Source organism: Leuresthes tenuis, unplaced genomic scaffold (assembly GCF_036924035.1).
Source record: "Leuresthes tenuis unplaced genomic scaffold, fLeuTen1.0.hap1 SCAF_14, whole genome shotgun sequence".
NCBI classification, from domain to species: Eukaryota; Metazoa; Chordata; class Actinopteri; order Atheriniformes; family Atherinopsidae; genus Leuresthes; species Leuresthes tenuis.
In genome coordinates, this window is record NW_027325368.1 from 13,614,257 (window position 1) to 13,632,819 (window position 18,563).

Below are 18,563 nucleotides of genomic sequence, written 5' to 3' on the forward strand. Positions count from 1 at the left end.
CGCAGAGACACAAATGGCAGACTCACACAGACAAACAACTGAAAAGCACAACACCACAGACAAGACAAGACGCTGTTAACATGCACAGTCATTCCACAAACTCTGACATTCTGAATCTATGATTGACAAGGTCACTCATAATGACACCTCACCTCATAAGCATGACATTCCAGACTCGACAGACAACAAATAACCAAGGCATTAAGACAATGACAGGAAAACATGTTCATCGTGTTGCTTGATTGAGACAAATCACCCGTTTAAATCTGTCAGGAAAAAATGTAACCAAAAACAAAGAAAAGAAACTTAATCCTCTCCCATCAAGCCTACAGGTGAACTATCACATCTGTAGTAGTAGCATAACATGTGCAACGGTCAAAGGTGTCCTTCGTGTACCGGTTATAGATGAGATGTTAAATCTTCTGCGTGCTGCTACATGAGTCAAATAGCTATGGATCATGTCTGACCTCTGCATTCCTCACCCTGCTGCGATCAAGCCACCCTACTCACTCTCACTTGCCCCTTGACCCTCAGCATATGTCCAAACAAGATCATTAATCCTCAGAAGCAACAGAAAAAATCACAGATCAGTCATTTTGTGTGTAATCACGACTTAAGCAGCAGTTCAAGAAATCAGACTGCAAAATGACAGCTAGGGAAGAACTGTAAATATGGATGAAATAAAGCTGCTGTTTCACTGTCACACTCCCTGTGCATATAACAAAAAAAAAAAAGCTGGAACAGGACTCCTATACTTCTCCCTCAACCCAATGACAAAAGTTCTTGCCTTCCAGTAAAACCATGACCAGGATCTGAATACCAGTCACGCATGATAAAAGCGCCCCCTCCCTCCTCCTCCTCCTCCTCCTCCTCCTCCTCCTCCTCCACCAAAGCTCCTGTTATGTATAGTTTAACCCTACGACTCACACAAACCTGCATTCTGTTGTGAGCAGCTCGCTGAGAGCCCGATGCAAGGCAGTTCCATCGGTACTTTCCCAACAAACCCCTCTTGTGACACCCCTTCCAACGTGTGATCGGGTTTTCAACACCTTCCCCTTGAGTCTTGCTATTCTTCTCTGTCACCCCTGCCATCATCATACCTGTCTATTCTCCTTCCACACCCCCCTGACCACCTATTTGAGTCAAGAGGAAAATCTCTTACCTCCTCTGTCCCTGCTAGGTAACAATACAAGGCAATCGAAGTCTCCAGTAAAACCGCAGGTGAGGAGGAAAAAAGACAATGAAGACGCTTGAGGGTAGACATGGCTTTTACCCAGCAGATAATAGTGAGGTAAATGAAGCTGGCCCAGCTTTCTTTTCTGCTGAGAAGGTGAGAGTGTTTGCACTCTACCCAAGGGAAGAAGGGGAGGCCTTGAGATCTCCAAATACGGGCAGAGGAATGTAAACAAGTGAGGCGGGGCTATGGAGCAGAGGCGGGCCAGAGGAAACCAGGCATCTAACCCCTGCGTCAAGGGACTACCCCACTGGGGAAAATGAGGGGGAAGAATGGAAGAAAATGAAAGAGAGAGGGTGGCCCAGAGTAGATCAGAGGATGAAAACAACATTCCTGCAGCTCAAGGCATTTTCTTTCTGTAAAAAGACACTTTTTAATTAAAGCAATCATTAACTTCTACCAGGAGCTCCGGGCTATTTTCATGAAAAGTGGCAACCGAGTTGTTTTTCTCTCAGTCTTATGTGTCAAAAGAAATTACATGCTTTCTTTCCTCGTGTACAAAACTAGAAAGAAACAGATGTGTCCTAAACCCAATTATGGGGTTCATGAATTGTAAAAGAAAAAAAAAAGTTTTAGCTATCTACATTTCAATGATAAGACTGAGACAGTTGTAAACTTGAGAGAATCAGTGTCAGTCAAACCATGTCTATCTGGTATTGTTCATGTTGGTCTTTATGGTGTGGACAGTTCCTGAAAAATCCACCAACTGCAATGCAAAGGGCAGAAAACCACAACTGTTCCCAACACTGCTCCCCATCACATGAGGTATTATTGTGTATTTGCTATGCAATTACCCAACTTTTTCCATTCCATCTTGTTCCCTAAACTCAAATATATATATACATTTAACAAAACAAAATACTGTTTTACAGGATTTTATGCACATGGTCTTAAAGCTGAGGTGAAATGCTTCATACACACTTGAAGAGACAGTGAGCTGCCATTTTCTTAGGATGACTGTGTTCTGTCTATTCATCCTGTGCCATCAGTTACTATGCTTTCATGCACAGTAGAGTGAGGCAGCAGTTACAGCTTTATCATACCATTTGATTGGACTACATTCATATACATATCCAAGAATACAAGCACAGAAGGGGAATTGATCTATTGACCAAAGCGTGTCAGACTCTGCTATGATAGGTGGCGTTATGTCCCCTTTCAGCTTGTGAGTATTGGGCTTTTTCTGGTTGACTTGTTATGTCACAAACCAAAACAACTGAAACAGTTTAGCTGGCTGCAAATTGGTTCCATGGTGAGAAGCGAATTGGACAGATTTACAGCTCTGTATATGTCATGCAAACTGTCTGATTTGCTTTTTAAATAAATGAGATGCATGCTATGCTTTCATCTGTCTTTAGTTGTTATTTCTGGCTCAAAGTTCTGGATAGAAAACTTTAAGGGCGACTCTCTTGTTTGAGTCCAACTGAACATGCAACTGCATGTAAGAGTAAATTGACTCCTAAGAGCATTATCTTGGTGTGTTAGTCAGACTTAAAAAAAATCTAATTATATGTTTACGTGTATTTTAGAAGTTTGGACCAACACAATAATTTGATTGTTTTCTAATTTCATGAAAACGTACTCGGTTTGTTGGGACTTTATCCAAGTATCAAGTAACAAAAGAGGAATAAACGTCTCTCAATAATAGCATCCTTATCTTCAATGTGGGTTCCTTTCTTTACATATGGACTCTACATTTGTTGCTGCTTCCAGTGTTTTTAGAGTTACATTTTACTGAAGAAATGTTCTCCATATGGTGACTGTCTCTATGAAAAAAATATTTTGGATGGCACCTTTTCTAGAAAGAGATGTTACAATTTTGGGGGATTTTTTCAGCACTCGATAAATTCAACAAAAATCGCATTCATATTTCCTGTATTAAAACAGGAGGCAGCAAAATTCTAAGAGACAGAAAAAAAACTATCTGCATTATGAGGCCATGAAATCCCTTTGAAATTAGTGAAAAGATTCTTGAGAGACTACAAAGTGATCGTTCAGACATAACCTCATCGCCATTTACTGCTATACAAAGAAGACACCTAACTTCATCAATAAACTTAAGTAAACAACCTTTCAGGGAAAACAATCTTCTAAAATTGGACTCTTAAAAACACACACTCTGGCAACTGAAGAACAGCCTCTGAAGTAAATGAGGTTTTCTTTTCCCAAACTTTGCACTGCAGTGTCAAACGATTTCTAGACTTCCTCCTCCTGACCACTCCCTGGGTGACAGACTGTGAAGCAAACTGGACCTGCTGGAGGACAACTGCTGGTAAGTACATGTAGAATTCCAACTAAGCTCCCAGTCTTCCCTCTCACAAGTAGTGTTTACATGAGAAAACAAGGTTGTAAATATCCCACATGAAGGCTTTGGAATCAAGGCAACGAAAAAAAAAAAAAAAAAAAAGCTGGTGTCTTTGCTTTGCTTTGATGAAATTCTAAAACTGAATAAGCAGCATTTTCATTGCACTCCCAAAAGAAGGCATAAAATTCTATGTAGATGGGTTAGGTCATTTTAAATGGAAATAAAAAAAGACAGCTTGTTTTCATCAAGCTGAACGTATAAAAACACTCAATGAATACTGGAAAAGGGTGGATCTGTATTTTAATGCCGCCACCGTGCTGCTCTATTCTGGGAGGCTGTTGTGAATTCTGTGGTTCAGTGGAGAGCAACAACCACAGCTAGGTCGGGACGCCCCGGCAGGGTGGCTCTGAGTGTGAATGTATGACTGTGTGTGAGGGGGGCACAAGTTAGAGTGTGCATATGTGTGGGATGGCTCAAGCGTGCCTATTCATTTCACAAGACAACAAGACAGAAATCTCCTGAGAAATATCTGCTCTTCCTCTGAACCCAGCATTCCCTGCATACAACAACACTCCTCTGTACTTTACATAGAAATAACACTCCTTGCCATTCTCATTACACTGCACGCTAAGGTAACTTAGTCTCTGGTTTCTTTCCTCAGCATAATGCAAGTCTTGTTTCCAAAGGTCTGCCTGCCAGGGTTTTAAGTGCCACTCATAAGTAAGATTCCTGTACATCAACTGTGACCATAACCAAGTTAGTGATAAATGAGTGTGGATGTTAATGCACACACTGCAGTTCCTCAGTGATATGGGCCACAGGACCTGTCACACTCTGTTAATTCTCTGTGAGAGAAAGAGTTTGTGTGTGTTTGTGTAACTGTGAAACACAGAGAACAAACTAAAAGCTAGAAAAGTTAAAAGAGAAGAAAAAAAAAACTTTATTAACTGTTCTCATTTATGAAACATCCAGCAATATTTTTGCTCAGTTAGTGTCTGATTCATCATGTAACCTTGGCATTGTTATAACAAAGTCTTGAGAGTTATGTTGCGACTAATGCAGCGTAGCAACTGTACCTTCACCATCACAGATGTTCTGGTACGAGTCCCAGCGGGTTAGAGAATCTGCGGTGTTGTAGTCAACACTAACATCTGGTCCATTTTGCCACCTGTCAGCACCTGGAACAAAAAAATAACATTACTGTAGATACCGTACAGCTGTATCTTTTTTGACAAATCTTATTTACAAAAAAAAAAAAAAAAGGGAAATCTAGAAAGTTTCAGCATTTATCTGATATTTTTAGTTGAATCTTTAGGTGTAAAAGCTTCAAAGTTTCACTTTATCAAAGTATTCATCTAAAATAGCACTAGCTTTTTTTCACGAGACGAACACAAGTAAAAAAAAAAAAAAAGTGTCTATTAGCCGGGCTTCCTTTCAGGAGCAAAGCAAGTCTGAGATGGTCTTTTGAAAAGTTGCCGAAACTCAAAAATGAAACAGACACTTTGCCCGAACAGAGGCCATTTTTTAACCTCCACTCCTAACCAGAAACAAAACTTATGGTGGACATCTACATGAGAAAATGGAGAGAACTCTTCATCAGGAATTCCTTTCATTTTCTGGGGATGTGGGATATCACTGAAGACACCCGGTCAGTCCAATTAGTTTCACAGAAATAGCTGGTGAGTAACATAATTCAAGTCTTGGCCAGATCAGACATGATTTACAAGTCTCTCCATGCTCTCCAACGGATATCGTCTTCTTCAAAACAGGCAAAAACGCTCTAATTGTCATAAATGCCAATGGAAACCCAGGTATTGCGTTCCTAGGTGAAGGATCAACCAAGTCAAAGTAAAAAAAAAAAAAAAAGACAATGTTTTTTTTTTTTTTGTTTTTTTTTAAAAAAGGGCTCATACACAAATAGCACATAGTAAATCATACAGACCCACATAGTTTCAGTCCCGTGCGGTTCTGGGGCAGGACATGTTGTGTTTCTTTACCCCTCTGTCAGCACACACTTCACACTACATTTCCCCTCTGATGCATTCCACATCCCCTCTCACCAGGGGGCAGAGGGGGAAGCCCGAAAAAAAGAATGACGAGAGCACCATGTCTGCTTTTCCGACTATCTCTTTCTGGACAACTGCTTTAAAAAGATGAAGAGTTAGGAATCTACCTGGGATCTTCTCTGGTCCCTCGGAGAACACCAGCTCAACTTTACCATAGTCTGGAAATCTGGGATCTGAAATGACACCACACGCGAGAAAGCTATAAATGCCAGCCATCCAAAACTAGAAAGATGAACAATGTTGTTGTTCTGCAACTTGGATTCTCTCAGTACACGTAACATGTTTAGGAAAACAAGATTACTAGGCTTAAAGTGCCAAGTCTAAATTGACTCCAGACTGAGTCTTGCAGACGCTATGTGGAGCGGAAGAGCTGCTGTGGACTAGCAGCTGCAAGTTGAGACCCGCTCTCAATGTTTTTCAGGTGTACCTTTGTTGGCATTCTCCATGTCCTCTTTCTCAAACATCAGGTTGTAACCTTGCACTGCTCCCGTGTGGAACTGAAACCGAAAAATAACCTCCCGCTCGGACGTTATGTCACTTTTATGATAGCATTTGATCTAAAAAAGCAAAGCAAAAAAACATTATGATTCCAGCTATCAGCGTTGATGTTGCAATCTCTGTAAATGCAGCGTAATTTATTTTGTTTTTTCTTTACCATGATGTCTCCTTTCAGGAGCTGGGCAGGCTCCAGGGTGATGCATACACGGTCTCTGTGGCCTGGACCAATGAGACTTAAACGAAAACAAGAGAGAAGGCTGTAAAGTGAGCCAGAGTGTGGAAGCAATTACAGAAATTTACACAAACCAGTAAGTCAGAATTAAAATTAACATTAAGCTAATTTAAACAGAAATCTGCTTTAAACTATTGCAACATTCTATAAAAGCAAACAACAATGTTCAAATGAATCCGTGACCACATGTACAGGGTACTTACTAGACTCCAGATGAATACACTGCCTGCATTCCTTGGTAAACTTTGATGTATGGGCGACACGCTAAAAAAAAGAAAAAGCCTAAAATGAACGTTTTTTATAGGAGATTTGATAGCATGACCTTGAAAAGCTTGCTATGCAGCTTCTCAGTTTGCTTTGTTCACTGTCTAAGAGTGATAAGCTGTTGTTGTGAAGAAGGGATTTTGGCTCCATGGTGTGATGACAACCTTTGTTTTCTCAATGAAATTAGTGAAAACAGCAATTTCCAAACAAACACTCGAATGTGCGAATTCCCATAGTTTTACTGGGAACTGGGAAGTTCTTCCCCTCAGTTCTGCTTTTGTACACAAACTTCATGTGCCTAAACATGCAAGTGTGTTTTGGAAAAAGTTATTCCATTGGGACATGCAGCTGTGTATAGTGGTAAACAATCTGAGTTTAACCTCTGGTGGCGTCAAAGTTTGGTATCCCATGCAGGATGACGCAGTGCAGGAACAAGGGAGAGGCATTAATCTTCATGGATCCACTTAGTAAACTGTTGAGGATCCAAACATACCTGACAGGAAAGAAAAGGGGTGGATGAGCAATTATATTGGGCTATTATATATTATATATACTATTATAATAACATGGCTACTATATGCATTCCCACAATAGAAAATGTGCTACTACATCCACGCCAGTGTATAAGGCACAATTATCGTACCAAGTACCTAATACTGCACAAATGTCATCCAGTATTTCTGCTTTCTTAAGGAAGTTGGACTAATAAGAGACAAATAAAATAAAAAAATAATAGTAATTATTAGAATGTGTCAGAGGCCAAGATGTTCTGTCTCGAAGTCAGTGGAAACAGACTTTTTATTTTACTCCAGTGCTCCAGTGTCTTTTCAACAGCTTTCAGACCGTTTCTTTCATAAAGTTACAGAGCTCATAACAGAACGTACCAAAATAGAAGACATCTATTGAATCAAATGACTTATAAATAGGTAGTCAAACATTTGTGAATACAAGGTAAATTATAAAATGATGCAGGTTTTTAAAACTCATCAACAAATTCTTATTTAGAAAAAAAAACATGAAAAGAGAATGTTTTCATGAGGGATGTAAAGGACACCAGGGGTGTTGCGAGTCTTTCCTTCACAGACAGGAATGCTCCACGGTATAAAAGCACAGGCAACAAAGGCCTGGTCACAATTGTTTAGAAGAAAAAACTGAGGAATAACAACCAGAAAACGCCCCGTATGTTAAGTTAATGGCCAGGCATATTACTATCAAGTTCCCATTGTACAGTCTTTATGTATCGCACTGTATTTCCAATGAATTGGGGTAGAATTATTTTGCAAACAGCTGTAAATTGGTGAAAAGCCATTTTATGCATAGAAAATGTGAAGCAGATATTTCAAAATTAATACAGGATGTAACAATCAGCCAGTGAAAGTTGACATATACTGGATTATGTTTATATCTCTTAAGAGCCTGTTAAAATTAAGGCAACAGCATTATATGTGTGAAAATCAATAGGAAAGGGACTGCCTTTATACAGCACCTATTAACCTTAGCTAGTTTCTATTAATTCTCTCATTCACACCTCCGTGACAATAGAGCTAGATAGTTAAATAACCCTCCCACCGTAGCCCATAAACAGCTGTATCTCCAGTTTTATCCTTGTGCATCCCTTCCATGTTCCAACAGATTAAATCTCTTTCTGGATGGTTATAAGCAGGGGACATTGTTAGATAAATGCGATAACCACTACACAACCTACTTAAATCCATGTATGACCTTAAATGAAATTAGACAGAAACATTTCTTTCTCTTAATCTCTATTAAAGTAGATATCTGCATTAGAAAAAAACCCCTCCAAGATTTAAAGAAGATTACATAATGCGAGTGAGAAGAGAGCTGAACTATCCTTGTGTTTTTAAATTTGACCAACAACTTTTGAATAAAGACCAAAAAAGTATAAGCAGCTATCATTATTTTGCCAAAAGGAAACTGAATCTTTTTTTTCCAGCACTTCCATAGATTTGTAAGCGCTGTCATTGTTGAAGGTTTATCACAGAAAACTGCTTCTAGACTGCTAGGAGAAAACACTTTTGTTCATCAGTGTGAGCAGTGATGATTCACACCAGGTTAGGATTACACCAGGTCATCGTGGGATCCTATTCTTATTGAAACTACAAAAACAATGACTGTTTTTTAGCTGAAAAAAAAATAATAGATAAACAGCACCGGGACACCCAGTGTTTTCTACTGAAACAGGTGGGTGGGAGATCTGAGCGTTTGGAAGGAAACATGTGTTGAGACATACAGTACAACACACAGAGCGATATGATATGTTTCTGAGCCGAAGGGCTTGTGCATATTATGGGTCTTACCGCTTCTGCGAAGGTGTCATCAGAGCTGAGACTTTATCGTCGTAGTACTTCCTCATGGCGAAACGGTCCAATGCCTGATCAGCACTTTGTGGGAGACAGAAAGACGCACTAAACACTTTAGGTAATTATGACTCAAGACTACACTCTGAACCATAATTGAATAGTTTTAACCCTTACTTCATTTAGGGCAACCCAAACACACACACACATGCATGCACACACATAATTGACAAGAGGGAAAGTAACTGGAAAGACAGAGGCTTCCAACAGAGAGGAAGAGAATGCCAGCCTTAAGTAAACACAGAGGGGGAGAAGGGGACAGAGAGAGGCCAGAGTGTATGCACAGCTTGGCAATTCAGACAGACCTAAAACCAACAGGCGCTGCAGCCTTTCACCACAACTCTGTTTTTTCCTCTCATCGGCCACCTCTCTCTCTGCTCCCCCCTCAGTCTCTTCCATTGTATATCTGCCTTATTGTTTTACTATCTCTTCCTCTACTCCTTTTTTTTTTTTGCCCAGTCTCTCACATTCACCCCACTGAGCTGGTATTTCTCAGTGGGACACAAACACTAAGGTAGCCAGGGATTGGCAAAATCAAAGGTCGAGGTGGGCTCATACAATGATCTGCCTATGCTGTGTGCAGAAAGGATCTACATAACGGCATGACACTGAGCCGTGTAAACCTCAGTGTTTGCTACATCTCTTGACTTTACGGCTCCCTAAAGCATCGGCACTTCCGATTTGTCTGACTTACAGTGGTTGAAAACATTGGATGGGTATTCTCGATGATGAATACATTTCTTGAAACTGACACTGCAGCCAGAGGGCATCACAGCGACTAACATGCTTCTAAGTTGATTCATGCAATTCAAAACAGGGTGATTCATGGCTTAAATCATGTGGCTTTCCTTTGAATCTGAAAGATTCAACTTTTCTTTGACTCACTTTCTGAATCACCTTAACCTTATGTTACAGGAGGTAAATTAATCAAATGTGGTTGGGCAATGACAAAGGTTATGGTTGACAAAATGAATCCTTATTGTTGCGGCTTGCTGTTGATATTGTTTGCTGCCAACGGTGAGTGGGTGTACCCGTATTATGATAAATCCTGACTTCAGAGGAACAGAAAGAGAAAACATTTATAGTAACATGACATGAGAATTGCGACATATGGTTGTGGTTACCTGGCTGATACATCAGTGAAATGCACAAAGGATGAAATGACAACACCAATTCGACCCTTGCCGCCCTAAACAACAACAAAAAAAAAAACATGACAGAGGATGATTCAACAACCATGCAGCACTTGTGGTTTTACTCTATTTTAAGGACCCCAAAAGGGCTCCAAATGTAGCTTAGTGCTTGTGCTTTGTCATAAACACACTATTGTCAGCCAAAGCTGGATAAAAAAAAAATCCTATCATTACTTTGCACTGATTTTAATCAGATTACAAACACCAGTCCATAAATGGTACCTTCTAAATTAGGAATATAAACCTTACTTTGGCTGTTGCTTATTTAGTCAAGAACAGTTACTGTTACAATTAAATGTATTATGCTTTCTTATTTAAAAAAAAACCCAACAACACTTGAAATGAGTGATGCGGTTTTATCTGAAGCTACTGAATAAATCAGTGAGTGAAAACTGCAGTTGAGCCGATACTACACAGCCTCCAGATGCTCACCCTGCAGTGTATAACGACCACATGTAGAGGGTCAGCATTGAGCCAGCTCTCCATGGCCTTACAGATGGTGCAGATCTTATCCAGAGGTGGGGCATGCAGGTCTGGCCAACCTGTATCCAGTGTCTGAAAAACATCATTGTTCAGTGTGAACACACGCACTCTCTTACAAATCATAGCATTTTCAAATCAATAATATAGAGTCTACAATAGCTGGCTGGCAAGAGAAAGTTGATTAAAGAGGACTGCTAGAGATATGGAGTACCATTACTATGCACTATTTTTTGTGCTCTTTTCCAAAGTCATATATACTGCTACTTGAGATAGATACCTCAATAAAACTTACCTTGGGGTTCATTTTAGAGAGATCATGTCTTCTCTCTGACAGGTTAATAATCTAAAGAAAGCACAACGCACATGACTTCAAATGTTGTCTCTAGGACTACTGTATACTGCTTTAACACTGACTGTTAGAGTGAGTGAAAGATACAGTCTGACATCAATACTTTCATGTCAATGTCCCATAAAAGCCCTTCAGCATTAACAACAATGCTATTAGAACTTTGACACCTGGCTATAGCACGTTTAAGTGAAGCACATGGACAAGCAGCACTGACCAGGTAATTATCCGCATGCTTAGACTTGAGCATTCGAGTGACATCCTTCAGGTTGTGCAAGTAGATCTCCTCAGAGCAGCCACGGGGGAAGGACACAGCTATGATACGTTCTGTGATATAAGTGAGGTCGAGCTCGTATCCCTCCTCCATTGTGAATCTTTCCTGTTAAAAAATATCAACATAAAGGATGATAAGGCCTTTCAGTTCTCTCACACCGTTCTAGTTTTAAAACAGGTCACACGACTTAAGTCAATATTTAATGGTCAAAGTCCTCAGCTTCAGTCACCATGTCCAGGTTGTCCACAGATATCTTTAGAGAATGACTTCAGTTCCAGATTGTAAAACAGAGGATGTTGTGTTTACACAGCAACGGCTGACATTATGTGTCACAGATATCAAGCTGGTTGAATTGAAACAAGGACTTCTTAACACATGACAGATCATTTCTACTTGTTTGTACTTTGAAGAGAATAACAGAGGACAACTACAATCTAGCTCAAACAGATAATCAGTTGGAGCAACAGTAACAAAGAAAAGAAAAAGAAAACATTCAAGGATCTGTAGTTGAAACCAGTTGTTGTAGATCCCTGACTGGTGTCTTGTTCCTGTGACCATGAACTTTCTGCTGTAGTGGTCTAAAGAGAGCCCATCTCCCCTGCCACCCCAGTAGTTCTACAGACACATCCCTTACTCTCTTATCTAGTCATTTCTGTGCACCCAAAGTTATTGTCGAATCCCAACAGAAGGATTGAAACAATGAGCAGAACTCACAGAAAACCGAACAGCAGACATCACTGCAGAAGAGTAAACACTTTGGGTTCTGGCGTTCATGTCCATCTTACTTTTATACACGCAACCAACTTAGAAATTGTTGTGAATCATAAAGATCAACCACACCTCTTCCTAGAAATGGAATGCCCAGATGGCAGTTATATGGCCACAGAAACTATTCAAGGAACGGATTGAAAAACTCAACAACAAACCCAAAGTGTTGACTCAGCCTCCAAACTCCCAATCTACAAATACCTTATTCCACAACCAAAGGACCCAGAGGATTTGCCACACACAGAAAGGCACCTTAAGAGGTCTGGGGTTACGAAGGTTACCTACACAATACTGGGGTTGTGGTTTAAATGGTCACCTGCATAAAGATGTTGTAACAAAAAAAAAAAGGTAAAGAGGTAGTATCACGATCTGGAACATTATAACAAATATATTCTGAATACCAAATAATTTGTAATTTGAGGAGCTTTAAAAAAGCATGAGCTGCAGCCATAGCAGATAGTCTGCTGACTGAGTTTATCTAATTATGATTATTAAAATCATTTCAAGGAAATGGGGGAAGTTCATATTCACAAGTGTAGCAAGTGTAGCATTAAAACCAAGGGGGTTAGACTTTAGTTTATGGCTGGTGCAACTTGCCATTTAGTTTCAGCTGCTCATGCTCCTCTGAATTTCTGTAACCTGACGTACAAAGCCAAGTTTGAATATTTGCAATGTGGACAAGCATGTGAGCAAATCTGTCTTTACAGGCATCTCCACAAACCCACTACTCAGGAGCACAGGGAGTCCTTGAATGTCACAGAGCTTATGGGGGGGTGGGGGCGTTGCTGCAACGGTCCGATAAGAATAAAAGTGATGGATTGATATTTTTTCCTTGATTAAAGTGATTAACTTTATTGTTCAAGAGAAGGCTGTTGTAAGTCAAAGGCAAATCAACAGTGAGTGTAAGCAGTTACAACAGCATCTTCACATATCAGTTTCTAATAATTAATGCGTGGAGCATAATAACAACTTAAGGACCCGTGTGTACTGGGAGATCAGGAGTGTGACATGAGACGTTGCACTTGCAGCATTTGTTTTTTTTAGAATCATTAAAAGCGTGAGGACAAACTGTGATATGTTTGATTTTAGAAATATTTTTCAATAATGTCAATAAACCAAACCAAATTCTAAATTACAAAAGTAACTGGTCTACACATCTGTTTAGAATTTGTAAGAGGTAATAAATCATTAGCATCGTGTTTTTGCTTTGGACTTTACTTTTTACACAAACACACATTCTCAAAGACAAACAAATTCCTAAGGCTGCTGGAGATACCATCGTGCCTTATGAATGACCCCGATTGTTTATTGTGATTAAATGATCCACAAGACCACAGTGTGTCCATCACTTGAGTCTGAGATGACTGCAGGCTAGAGTCCACCACTATGAAGCCGGACAGTGGAAGAGCCATAAACCAGGAACAGTGCAGTCATGGCTTAAACCAACCCTCAGAGCGGAATGAAAGGGGCCATGTGAAGAGGTCATCACTCAGGGAAACTGGGCTGTGTTTTTTTTGAGTGTGTGTTGGTGCTGTAAGCTGGGTGAGGTCCTCAGGGATTGTTGGAACTAAGGGCTGGTTTAGTCTCTTCTCCCTGTGACTACAAGGGCAAACTGTCATTAATGGGATAGTAATTAACAGATCGACTAGTACTTAGGACTATGTGAATGTCCAGGGCTGGGCCAAAAGAAGAAGGCAGCAAAATATATTTGAAATGCCAAAGTACTACACAAACTAGAGACAGGAATGGTAGGTATTTATGCAATAGTTGAAAATCTGTTTTAAGAAATTTCAGATTACAAATTAGCAGTTTAGGTAAATTAATTGCATGGATCTATGGCTTTTGACCAAAGAAATACTGACTGTATGTCAACACAGACACTTGTACCAAGGGTTAATGTGTATGGTGGTTCAGGTGTGGTAAAGAATTTAACAGGATACCACGGAGCGTATAGGGGTTTTGTTTTGCATCTGTAAGCAGCACAACTAATTTCAGTGCACATCATTAGAATATCTAAAATGAAATAGTTTACAGTCTACTGTAGTAGGCCTGTAGTGAATTGTCCCAAAGGTAGGGCCAGCCACCCATTCCCAAAAACAGTCACGCCAATGGTTCCAATTAATCCCATGAGGATTAACAAAAGCAACAGACTTTCAAGTTATGAAATACATCACTGAACGAAATTGCGCTTGAGTTATCTATGTGCAACGCTGTAGTTAATTAATCTTTTTTTTTTTGTTTCTGCAAGAACCTCCCACCTCTTCTACTCAACATTCAAGTCAACAAGACCAACTTGCCCCAGCACGCACTAAAGATAATTGGTCTTTAATTTGCACTCACTGCTTTTGTTCCTGGTTTGAAGCACAACATTAGCTTACAAAGGCAGCATAAGCAGTGGCAAAGTACTCCAGAGCCCACCCATGGCACTGATAGCTAGGCTGGCAGAGAAGCGGGGTAAGCAAGTAGATTTAAGACGATAGTTTGCCAGTTCTATGGTGAACAAGCTGCAACAGGTCTACGAAGGTCAGGATGTTGGGGGATTAGGGTGTGTCTGGCTCCCCTGGTTTCAACCCCTGCAAGTAAGTGCTTGACTAAGCTGTGTTGGTGCTGTCAGCCACGTTTACACATGCATGACCATTACTTGGAACCCATTACGAATGGCATTCTTTCACTTACCCTGAACTGTGCTGAAAATAAATTAATCAAACATTCCATTTACAAGCATAATACATGCTGGAAGGAGTAGGATGTTGTGTGTTAAAAACTGGGATGAAGCCCATTTCAAGAGAGCCACACCTTTCCCCTGGCACCGACCCTGTACAGAATCTTCCATTTTGTACAAGCAGGTGAACCATGTGATAAAGGAAGATGTGTTATATAATCAAAAACTGCATATAGAAGCATCTGATAATCCACACATCAGTTAATGGGGCGATAATGGTTAAATCATAGGCTCCTTGTGATACATCATATTACTGTGGTGACAACAGCTGGTGAAAACTTTGCATACTTATCTGTCACAAATAACTAAACTAACCAAAGCCACAGCAACAAAAACCATTTGAGACAGCCTGTGTGTGATTAGGCTGGTTTCTACATGTCTTCACCATTCCTGACTACATTTTCCATTAGTGATGTCACTGTGGTCATCGTCATGCAATGTTTGGACAAAGCAGTAAAGAAAAGAGTCAAATCAATGTATTCATGCTGTTTAGAATTAGACTTTTATGATGACAAACTCTTATAGAGGCCGAAAAATTAAAACTGAAACCAATTGAATGTCTCACCACCTATATAGATTTAGTACATGATGAGAAGTGCAAGTCCATAAGTACATTGTGGTAATGAATGTTAAGTCTTACAGGATGTTTTTAGAAAATAACAAACATATTTACCATATTTAACTGGTTAGGATTCAAATCAGTAGGACGGAGAAGTAAATAACCACATGCATAAACATTACGCCTGCACACATATGAAAGCAATCGTGGGGTCCCCTCCCCCATTCACACACCAAAATCAAACTAAATTGCTGCTATTGGCTCAAATGTCTGGTTATGACAACAACCTATATTTCTAGAAAACATGAACAATATTCATATACTATATAATATATGCTATTTATATATAATAACCATAACTTAAGTCAAATATCTGAAATTTAGGAGAAAAAAAATGGTGGACTGGTCTACCACCCTTATTTAGTGCACAATAATGTGCAGCAGTATTGAAGTGTTACATCTCAGCCAAGCGTAGCATGTAAGCATGTTTTGCACTTTTGGAAAAGTAGGTCTACCTGGCATGCAGTACACTACTGTCTTTCTGAAGGACTCTGGACAGAGCAATGATCTCCTGGGCTGTTTGTCTGCAAAAGTGCCTATCTTGTCTGGTTGTACTTCTCATTGTTGTAATTTAGTACCCACATCTATCAGCCATCTAATAGATTGGATAGCACCAGCTTTTATTGTTCCAAACTGCTTTCTGTTCATACTTGGCAACAGTGTGCTTTCATACTGTGGGGTGGCATGTCCACAGTGACATGACTGGTGTAAAAGCCCAGAGAAGGACAAGGCCACAGTTTGTTCTGGCCTTTTCCTGCCAGGGGCTCTGGATGTTTGTGCTGTGGCTTTGACACCCATTCATGGCTGAAGAACTGAAATAAACAAACCATGAGAACTATTGAAAAAACCCACTAAAGTGGGTGAAGGGTATTTTTAGCAAGTTTATTTTGCAGTCCTGGAACTCTAGCATGTATTTGTCTCCCATTTGCAAGAAATATTTTGAAGGATATAAAAATTACCGTCCTTGCACTGAGCAAATGTGTGCACCGTTAAAGCTTCCAAAGTGCTCCCTAATTACCATTTTCTAACCCAAGGTCATAGTGGAATGCGTTCCAAAAGGGATTATGTTCCCACTCTCGCTCTCCCACTCTCTTTTCCCTATTTCTTGCCATTTTTGCCCCTTTATTGCTTTCATTCTTCTTCCTTCACTAGATCTCAGCTCTGTTTAATGACTTGCACATGTCAACCAAGTGCCCGTGGGAGTGGTGCTGTGACAAAATGATATGCCCCAGTGCTCCATCCTGTGCTGAAATCACAGTGTTCTACTTACAGTACACAATCCAAACCCTCTGCCAACCCACACTGTCAGGACAACCCATTTAACTGTTGCTCTGAAAGCCATTTGTAAGTGCCACCTGGTATCAGCAAATAGAAAAAAGAACACTTTGTGTTAGTGGTGCAATTTTCATTTAGTTTACGGTTAGATATGTTTCACATTACTCAAAAAAGAAACAAAAACTGTAATAATCAGTTTGAAAAATATTTCTCCCAAGTCTCTTGGTGTGAATTTACAGCTAATCTTGAATATGGCTTCCAAAGTGTTCAGAGAAACAGCTCTGTTGGTTGAAAGAAACATGTGCAAGATGGTATGGATGCAGGTGCACATCTGATTTTCAAGGGAACTGATATCGAAGTGAGGAGGACTGTGGCGGCTGTGATGTAAGAACTCTTGTACATGTCATCAACAATGGCTGCCTGAGAAGCAAAGCCTTGAGGCTACAAATACTGCAAAGCAGCTGTAGCTCAAGCAAAAGAGATTCTCAATCTGTTTGTCTCCATCATTTAACCGCTGGCTGAAAACTCCAACAACATGGGACAAAGTATGGCCTGTTTCTGTTTGAGCTCTCCAGACTATTGGGTACAAGTCTTCCCACAAGCACGTTACCATATGTTTCACATTATAAAGGTCTTCGGTGCACCATAACCCACAACAGCAAGGAACCCGAAATTATAGCCAGTGCAAAGTACAATTCACTAAGGAAGACATTTAAAAAGCCAAAAAGATTCAATAAGGTCAAACTAAGCTGTAGGGAGTTAAGCTTAAATGCTTTCATTAATACTGTTTCACAGTTTGAGAAAGAAAGAACAAAACATCACAAGATGAATTTTTTCAGTTTGAATGACTCCCTTCTCCTTACTGAAGAGAGCCAAGCACACACACACACACACACACACACACACACACACAAGCAACACATACATCTTTGGTTTGCTCTAAAGTAAATATAGAGAGCAATGCCCGGTATTCTTTGAATAAATGAGCAAATTCAATTGAATGTGACTAAGCAAAGGGCTGAAAACAAGAGGAAAATGTTAAAATGTACTGTGAGAGTAGAGGTATAATCTTGCTTCTAAGTAGTACTGACCAGCCCAATGAGGCAACTCCCAATGCCCTGATCAAGAAGTCCACAAGCCGTACCTTACTTTTCTTCTTTTCCAATCGTTTGACTCACTTTGTCAGCCAATGCTACAGAAAGAGAACGAATACCAAAAGTCCAAAGAGTCCTCAGCCAGTCATACGGGCTTAGTGCGGACTGAGAGGCTCATTTCCCTTTGCTGGAATGTGCGCGCCGGCTGATCAGAGACGCTTACTTTGTCCAAGCTGTACTGTGTTCTATCTTCGTCCTTTTTTTGTGGTGATAAAAATGGAAGTCCTTGCTTAATTCCTGAACTGCTGCTCCTGCTGTTTCTGCTCAGCCTCCGGTTCACTTCCTATCGTCCAGACTACCGCTGCAGCCACCACAAGTTCTGGCATGGGATAGTCCTCCCACTGCATCGCTGTGGCTGCTTCCCATGTTCCCTCCCATTCCGCGCAACCTCCCCTCTTTGTGGCCTCCTCTCTCGCCCTGTGCCTCCCTCCATTTGTTCTCACCCTCACTCCCCACACGCACTTGGAGACTTCCTGCCATCCCCCCACAGACCCCCCCCCCCCCCCCCCCCCCCCATTAAATATGCAGCCTAATAAACCCACTGAAACATTTCAGTGTCATATGGTCTAAAATAAACAACAGTATCCCAAACTGACCACGATATTACATCACCCAAAACAATGATGTATGTGATACTTTAACTTCTAGCGCCGTAGGCTGCTACAAGTAAAAGTACTGTAAAATTGTCATCAAAATCTACAGCATAAAAACACTTGATAGTACTATTACTAAATATTTTAAGATATATTTTC

General features: G+C 40.3%; 1 protein-coding gene across 5 annotated transcripts in view; it reads right to left on the minus strand.

Moving 5' to 3' along the window:
- LOC140269522 (tensin-3-like) overlaps positions 1–18,168 on the minus strand; it is a 31,662-nt gene extending 13,494 nt beyond the window's left edge. Inside the window, exons 1-12 of one of the 5 annotated variants that reach the window (XM_072364659.1) lie at positions 17,802–18,168; positions 11,217–11,378; positions 10,946–10,996; positions 10,603–10,725; positions 10,102–10,166; positions 8,918–9,001; positions 6,980–7,092; positions 6,539–6,599; positions 6,261–6,336; positions 6,033–6,162; positions 5,713–5,778; positions 4,616–4,717 (exon numbers count right to left, since the gene is read on the minus strand). In XM_072364659.1, coding sequence (XP_072220760.1) covers positions 4,616–4,717; positions 5,713–5,778; positions 6,033–6,162; positions 6,261–6,336; positions 6,539–6,599; positions 6,980–7,092; positions 8,918–9,001; positions 10,102–10,166; positions 10,603–10,725; positions 10,946–10,996; positions 11,217–11,366 — 1,021 coding nt within the window. In that variant the 5' untranslated portion in view covers positions 11,367–11,378; positions 17,802–18,168. Of the gene's footprint in view, positions 1–1,162; positions 1,954–4,615; positions 4,718–5,712; positions 5,779–6,032; positions 6,163–6,260; positions 6,337–6,538; positions 6,600–6,979; positions 7,093–8,917; positions 9,002–10,101; positions 10,167–10,602; positions 10,726–10,945; positions 10,997–11,216; positions 11,379–17,748 lie in introns of those variants that run through there. The other 4 variants (XM_072364658.1, XM_072364662.1, XM_072364660.1 and 1 more) reach the window with 4 other exon arrangements.
- Between the last annotated feature and the right edge of the window lie 395 nt (positions 18,169–18,563).